Source organism: Hippopotamus amphibius, chromosome X, assembly GCF_030028045.1.
Source record: "Hippopotamus amphibius kiboko isolate mHipAmp2 chromosome X, mHipAmp2.hap2, whole genome shotgun sequence".
NCBI classification, from domain to species: Eukaryota; Metazoa; Chordata; class Mammalia; order Artiodactyla; family Hippopotamidae; genus Hippopotamus; species Hippopotamus amphibius.
The window spans coordinates 3,089,486-3,096,997 of NC_080203.1; the positions used below are offsets into that span (position 1 = coordinate 3,089,486).

The 7,512-nt window shown below is 62.7% G+C and overlaps 1 protein-coding gene across 1 annotated transcript in view; it reads left to right on the plus strand.

Annotated features, from left to right (window-relative positions):
* PDZD4 (PDZ domain containing 4) overlaps positions 1-6,580 on the plus strand; it is a 28,177-nt gene extending 21,597 nt beyond the window's left edge. Inside the window, exons 2-8 of the mRNA XM_057718356.1 lie at positions 785-1,038; positions 2,157-2,247; positions 2,669-2,767; positions 3,348-3,410; positions 3,872-3,973; positions 4,213-4,323; positions 4,502-6,580. Coding sequence (XP_057574339.1) covers positions 785-1,038; positions 2,157-2,247; positions 2,669-2,767; positions 3,348-3,410; positions 3,872-3,973; positions 4,213-4,323; positions 4,502-6,052 — 2,271 coding nt within the window. The 3' untranslated portion in view covers positions 6,053-6,580. The remainder of the gene's footprint in view (positions 1-784; positions 1,039-2,156; positions 2,248-2,668; positions 2,768-3,347; positions 3,411-3,871; positions 3,974-4,212; positions 4,324-4,501) is intronic.
* The last annotated feature ends 932 nt before the right edge of the window (positions 6,581-7,512 follow it).

Below are 7,512 nucleotides of genomic sequence, written 5' to 3' on the forward strand. Positions count from 1 at the left end.
TTTTGTTTTTTTTTTATAATTAGACAAACCTGATTAAAAAAATCTTTTCTGACTATGCAAAAACTGGGGAGAGGAGATACATAAAAACTGAAATGACTATCTACAAGGACATAACCAAGTAGCAGCAAGGTGATTATTTGGGTTCCATGACTCAGGAGCCACCGGCTGGCCAGGGGGTCCCTAAGACTCCTTGCGCTTTAACAGCCTTTCTGGAACCACATCCAGGGCTGCCCTGTTCTTTGCAGCCCAGAAGACAGGATTTTGCAATTGCATTGGGCATCTCTGTGAAGATCCCCCATCTCTGGAGATGCCCAGGGAGGGGGTGGCACTGTCAGAACTGAAGACTAGGACAACAGTGGTCTTGTAAGGGCCACTTCCTCAGCACTTCTCTTAGGCTCGGTGTGTGTTGGCCTCTGTGGTGAGTCGTTGCTGCCTTGAGGACAGAGAGCCTGTCCTTCGAGGCTTCTTGCTCTTCCGGACTCTTCCACCTGAATCCATTTGTTGACTGACTCCCCTCGGCAGGAAGGATGTTGGATGATCCCAGCAGATGCTCAGTCATTGCCAAGGGGGCTCCCTGTGATCTTTTCACACCAGCTCTGGCCTGAAGGAGGACGGCTGAAGGGGGTTCTAGGGCGAGGCTCCCCGGCCCTCGGGGTGTGGCCCAGCGATCCCCAGATGGCACCATGTGGGGGCAGGGTTGAGAAGTGGGGTTCACCTGGGAATGAGGGCGCCCGGGGTAAGCAGGACCTCAGCGGGTCCTCACGGGGGCGTGTCTCTGCCACAGGTGAACGGGAAGGAGCTCTCCAAGCTGTCTCAGGAGCAGACCCTGGAGGCCCTGCGCGCCTCCAAGGAGCCCCTGGTGATCCAGGTGCTGAGACGCAGCCCCCGCCTCCGGGGGGATGGCTCCTGCCCCGACCTGCAGCTGGTGGACAGTGGCACTCAGACCGACATCACCTTCGAGCATATCATGGCGCTGGGCAAGCTGCGCCCACCCACCCCGCCCATGGTCATCCTGGAGCCGTACGTCCCATCTGAGCTGTGAGTCGCCCTCAGGAGGGCCCCGGGCCCTGCCTCCAGAGAGGGCACGCCACCCGGGCTCACCGTCCCATGCCAGCCAGAGGCTACGTTTTTGCAGCTCTGGGCGTGGCAGGGAGACCCCGACTGGCTGCCCCCTCAGGCAGGAAGCAGGCTCCTTGGCCTCCAAAGCTGACTGTCTGCACCCCAGGGCTCAGGAATCTCCGGGCCTCTAGCCTCTGGCTGGACGCCAGCTGGTGAATGGGCCAGAGGGGCTGACACGCAGGCTCCGCGTTGTATCTATCTACCCCCAGGGTCAAGGGAGGACCATCCCGGGACCTTACTGCCGGAAGCTTGAGGTCCTCAGCTCCTCCTCCTCCATCCTCTCTCCTCCTCTGCTGCCCCATCGTCTTCTGCCTCACAAGCATCACCCCTTGAATCTTCTTGCATCCTTGTCTGTCCCATTCCTTTCCCTGCTCTGAACTTCCTCCATCTCTTCGCCTTCTTTCTTTGGCCCGCTCGGAAGAAGGGCCTCTCATCTGGGCCTGCTGGCTCACGACTGTGTGAGCGCTGACTCATTTCGCTAGACTCACCCCGAGCTGTGAGCGCTGACTCATTTCACTAGACTCACCCCGAACGGCAGGGAGGTCGGCCTGGGATCCCCTCCTCCACAGAGAGGTAGGCCCAGGGCTGGCGGCAGCCAAGCTTAGCCTCGGGGCAAGGGGGGCCGCCCCTGGAGATAGACGGGGTCCTCCTGCTCCCCAGCAGTCCTCCAGGGCCTGGATAACTCCTGGGGGCATTGCATGAGTGGGGTGAGTGCTGGGTGGGAGGGGCACCGGCATGGCTCGAGGAGTCTGAGCTGGGGGACAGGATGGGGCCGGGCGGGGCGGGGCGAGCTAGGCATGCCTGGGTCTTTGGTGCGGACGCCCTCACACTCCTGTTCAAGAAATAGTCCTGGTCTTTGCATGGGTGCATGTAGTTCAGAAGGACGGGGTACAGAAGAGGTAGCTGGGCCGCCGCCTCCCAAAGGTGCACGCAGAGCAGGGCTCCGATGCTGAGTGCACCGGGCCCCACCAGCCGGGAGCTGGGGCTAGGGAGAGGGGCGCAGATGGCTGGCCTGACGCCCCGCCTCTCCTGGGCAGCCCCCCCATCAGCCATGAGTATTATGACCCGGCGGAGTTCATGGAGGGCGGCCCGCAGGAGGCAGACCGCGTGGATGAGCTGGAGTATGAGGTGAGCTGGGCGGCCAGCCTCGGGAGCCAGCCCCAGGACGTCTGTCGGCAGCCCAGCTCCGGCCTGGCTCCTGAAGCCCCCAGGTGGCCGGGCCTCACGGCCCTTTCCCTCGCGTGGCTCATCCGTCAGGCTCAGCGGCCAAATGGGGCTGAGTTGGGGAGGGCACGGGTGAGGGCCTCAGTCAGTCTGTGTTGGTGAGTCTGTGTCCCACGCATGTCTGTATCCTGTGCGTCCCGTGTGTCTTGTGTGTGTCTTGGGCATTTCCTGGTAGGGGACACCACAGGACCCACGTGCCATTTGGGATGGTAAGAGAGACCCTTGGAAACTCAGCTCAGGTGACACGCTCCAGGGGCTCGGGGCTGGGCTCAGGCTGCCGCCCCTGCAGCTTTCTCCCTCTGCTTCTCCATCCCCCTTGTGGCAGGAGGTGGAGCTGTATAAAACCAGCCACCGGGACAAGCTGGGCCTAATGGTTTGCTACCGCACAGATGACGAAGAGGACCTGGGCATCTATGTCGGAGAGGTATGAAGGGGGGATGGAGGGGTGGGGTGGGATCTGCTAGGAAGCAGCGGATGCCCATCTGTACAGCGCCCGGGCGGTGGCCAGGGCACCGTGGTAGCAGGTGCCGAGGCAGGGTGTGGCACGTGAAGAGTCCTATGCCATCCTATGCCCAAAGCCTCGCCACGCTGCCCAGGGCTCTGAGACTACCCGTAAGAAACCAGCTGAGCGTCACTTAGCATCACAGGGAGTCTGCCAGTCGGTGAGGCCAGGGCAGCCAGTGGCTTCAGGGTGTGTCCAGCCAGGCAGTCTCCCCAGGAGATCTGTGCCCATAGTGGAACCATGGGGCCCTGTGGGCTAAGGCAGGATAGAGTCCGGCCAGGCTTTGTTCTCCCGCCACGTCCTGCGGGAGCCCTCCTGGTAATCGCAGGGGTCCTTCTCCCCCACCTGTCTGGCAGGTGTCTGGATACTTTCCCATACTTTGCCATGGTCAAAAAATCAGCCCTCTGTTCGCTTTGGGGCCCCCGAGGCGAGGCTGCCCCTTCCTACCAAATGGGCACCTTAGTGGAGGGGGCTGAGTCCCCACGATGTGCGTGCTTTGCAGGTGAATCCCAATAGCATTGCAGCCAAAGACGGCCGGATCCGCGAGGGAGACCGCATCATCCAGGTGAGCAGGGCAGGCAGGCCCCCCAGCTCTCCTTAGCCAATCCCAGCTCTCTCGTGCTCAGAGCCTAGCCTGATGCCGGGCATCCTGCCGTGCCTGAAACCAGGGCTAGGCCTCATCCCCCTCCTGCACAACCGCGCAGGTGGCTCCCATTCGCCCATAGGTTCTATTGGCATTGAGAGCTCGTGCTGCTCCGGCCCCTTGCCAGCCTGTCCCTCCGCGCCCCAGACATGAGCACGCCTCCCACTCCACGCCGTCTCTGAGCACATGTGCTCTTGTGTGGGCCAGGCTGTCTTCGCCCCCGGCACCTTCCACTTGTTTCCATCTTGCCAGAGCTTCAGAGCCTGTCCTGGCCCAGGGCGCTCAGTTCGGAGGTCCCTGCAAGGGGATCTCTGTAGCTCAACAGGGGCCTGCCCCAGAGCCAGCCCTGGCGTCCTTGTTGATTGTCCCTTGGCCTGCCACAGATAAATGGCGTGGACGTCCAGAACCGGGAAGAGGCAGTGGCCATCCTGAGTCAGGAGGAGAACACCAACATCTCCCTGCTGGTGGCCCGGCCTGAGAGCCAGGTGTGTGTGTGCCCGGTTTGGCATCCTGGGTCCCCTGACACAGGGCTTTCTGTCTTGAATGCTGCCGACTAACATCTAAACATGCCAGCAACCTGGCAGTGTTGGAGGGCAGGGGTGTCCCAGGGCCCATTTCCCTTTCTGGCCTCTGATGGCTGAGTCGGCTGGGACCTAGACGCAAGTGGGGCGTTGTCTGGGGAGGTGCTTAAGGCAGTGGGGATAGCACAGGCCTGTCTCTGCAGCTGGCGAAACGGTGGAAGGATAGTGACCGGGATGACTTCCTGGATGATTTTGGCTCTGAGAACGAGGGGGACCTGCGGGCCCGGCAGCTGAAATCGCCCCCTGCCCAGCAGGTGAGGAAGGAGGAAGGGCGGGTGGTGGGGAGAGCAGGGAGGGCGGGCAGGAGGCCAGAAGGAGGAGGGGCTGGGAGGCTGTAGGAGATGGACCAGGTCCGAAAGCCCTTCCCGTCCCCTCCCGCGGTGCCCCCGCTGGTGGGTTCCAGACTGAGCGGAGCTCATCTTCCCGCTCCAGCTTGGAAAAGAAGAGGAGAAAGGGGCCCCCAGTGCAGGCGCGGGCCTGAGCAACAGCCAGGAGCTGGACAGTGGGGTGGGCCGGACGGATGAGAGCACCCGCAACGAGGAGAGCTCCGAGCACGACCTGCTGGGGGATGAGCCCCTGAGCACCGCCAACACGCCCGGGCCCCTGCGCAAGTTCGGCCTGCAAGGGGACGCCCTGCAGAGCCGCGACTTCCACTTCAGCATGGACTCCCTGCTCGCCGAGGGTGCGGGGCTGGGTGGTGGCGACGTGCCGGGCCTCACGGATGAGGAGTACGAGCGCTACCGCGAGTTGCTGGAGATCAAGTGCCACCTGGAGAATGGTAACCCCCTGGGCCTCCTCTTCCCCCGGGCCGCCGGCGGCAACGGCGCCCTGGACGTCAACCGCAACGAGAGCGCGGGCCATGAGATAGCCGTGCTGGAGGAGGAGCTGCGGCACCTGGAGTTCAAGTGCCGCAACATCCTGCGGGCGCAGAAGATGCAGCAGCTGCGGGAGCGCTGCATGAAGGCCTGGCTGCTGGAGGAGGAGAGCCTTTATGACCTGGGGCCTGGCGAGCCCAAGAAGCACGAGCTGTCCGACATCTCCGAGCTGCCCGAGAAGTCGGACAAGGACAGCACCAGCGCCTACAACACGGGCGAGAGCTGCCGCAGCACCCCCCTGCTGGCAGAGCCCCTGCCCGAGAGCCCCCTGAGGCGGGCGGCCGCTGCCGGCAACTCCAACCTGAACCGGACCCCTTCCGGACCCCCTGTCACCGCCCACCCCAAGGCCGCCCCTCCACAAGGGAGTCCCGGCAAGTTCCGATCCCTCTCCCGGGATCCTGAGGTGGGCCGGAGACAGCACTCGGAGGAGCGAGTCCGCCGCGGCCCCAAGACGGGGGTGACCCTGGAGCGCATGGGCCCCGAAGGCAGCCCTTACCTGTCGCGGCGCCACCGCGGCCAGGGCCAGGAGGGTGAGCACTACCACAGCTGCATGCAGCTGGCCCCGCCACGCGGCCTGGAAGAGCTGGGCCATGGCCCCTTGAGTTTGGCCGCTGGCCCTCGGGTGGGCGGGGCAGCGGCAGCAGCCACCGAAGCACCCCGCATGGAGTGGAAGGTCAAGGTGCGCAGCGACGGGACCCGCTACGTGGCCAAGCGACCAGTGCGTGACCGCCTCCTAAAAGCCCGGGCCCTGAAGATCCGGGAAGAGCGCAGCGGCATGACCACCGACGACGATGCGGTGAGCGAGATGAAGATGGGCCGCTACTGGAGCAAGGAGGAGCGGAAGCAGCACCTGATCCGGGCCCGAGAGCAGCGGAAGCGGCGTGAGTTCATGATGCAGAGCCGGCTGGAGTGTCTGAGGGAGCAGCAGAACGGCGACGGCAAGGCCGAGCTCAACATCATCGCCCTGAGCCACCGCAAAACCATGAAGAAGCGGAACAAGAAGATCCTGGACAACTGGATCACCATCCAGGAGATGCTGGCCCACGGCACACGCTCAGCCGATGGCAAGCGGGTCTACAACCCTCTGCTCTCGGTCACCACCGTCTGAGCCCAGCTGTGCTCCAGGGCACGGGTCCTGCGCCCTGGCCCGGGTCCCGTGAGTCTGCCAGGACCCCGTCTCCTGCTCTCCCTTAGAATCTAGCGTGTGTCTGTGTGTGCGCGCAGGACTTTGTTACCAGAAGAAGCCCCCGGAGAAGAAGGGACACCTCTCCATTGGCTACTTCCTCCTCCCCAAGTACAGTGACCACATCGACAGCTGGCCTGGGGGCAGACCTGTATCAGGCCCCTCTTCAGCCGTACGGGGGTGTGTGTGTGTGTGTGTGTGTGTGTGTGTGTGTGTCTGTGTGTCTGTGTGTGTGAGAGACACGGGCCCAGGCACATGTACACACACACACTTCCCTCCAGAGTGCTCTCAGCACGGGTACTTGGGGACAGGGAAGTGGGCTGAAAAGAAGAGGCAAAGAAGACTGTCCTAAGCACAAGAGAATGTCCATTATTTGTAGACAAAGGCAACCCTGATTTCTGTGGTTCTTTTCCTTTTCTGTGCTTGCCAATTGTTTTTTTGGTTTGTTTTGTTTTGTGGACCTGCTCTGAGGGCTGGCAGCTCCTTCAGGCAGCCTGACAAAGGTGGAATCCCTGAGTGATGGCTGGGAAGGAGGGGGGTGGGGGGAAGGGAGGGGGAGGGGTGGGAGGGAAGGTGGGGGGATGAAGGCAAGAATGGGAAGCAGCTTTGCAGGTGGCCTCCACTCAGAGGTGTGGGGACTGGGAGCTTCTGACGAGGCTTGCCAGGCTTACCTTGGAGGTCACCTCCTTCCCCGGCAACTGCAGGGACTGAAGGGGCAGTGTCCATCTAAGAAGAAATAAGCAAGCCCAGGGCTGTGACAGACACCTGGAGCTCGGCTTCGCTCCCGAGTGGTGTGAGGGGTCCAGAAGCCAAGTCCCATGAGTAGCCACAGACCTTGGTGACAAGACCCATGTGGAGCTAGGGAGTGCCCTGGAGCTGAGTGACGGGTGGGCCCTGTCAACTGGGCTGACTGGGGAGGTGCCCTGCCCTCCACTTTGCCTGTGTGGACCGGGCAGCCCTCAGGGACCTGTGTATTAGTGAGAGCTGGCCTTGGGGCTGCTCCCCCAGCTCAGAGAGCCTCAGATGGAAGGCTGACGGACTGCCCACCCCTGCCCCCTGCCGGCATCGCGAGAATAAAGCAAGCTGCCTTTTGAGGGTGACTCCTGGCCTCCTGGTGTTCATTCTCCAGCACTGGGGGCTGGTGTGGGCTGGGGTGGGTCAGGGGAAATATGAAGAACAGAGGTGTTCTGAAGTCAGCCTCCAGTACCCTGGAAGGAGGCAGGACAGAGCCACCTGGCATGGTCACAGGGTGGCGCCCAGGTACAGGAAGGATGGCAGACCTGGCTCAGGACTGGCAACAGAACCTGGCGCTGGCACGTGCATGAGGCCAGTGGCCCTGCCCTGGTCAAGTCCTAGAGAAGCGGTTCCACCCTCTCCCTGCCCCA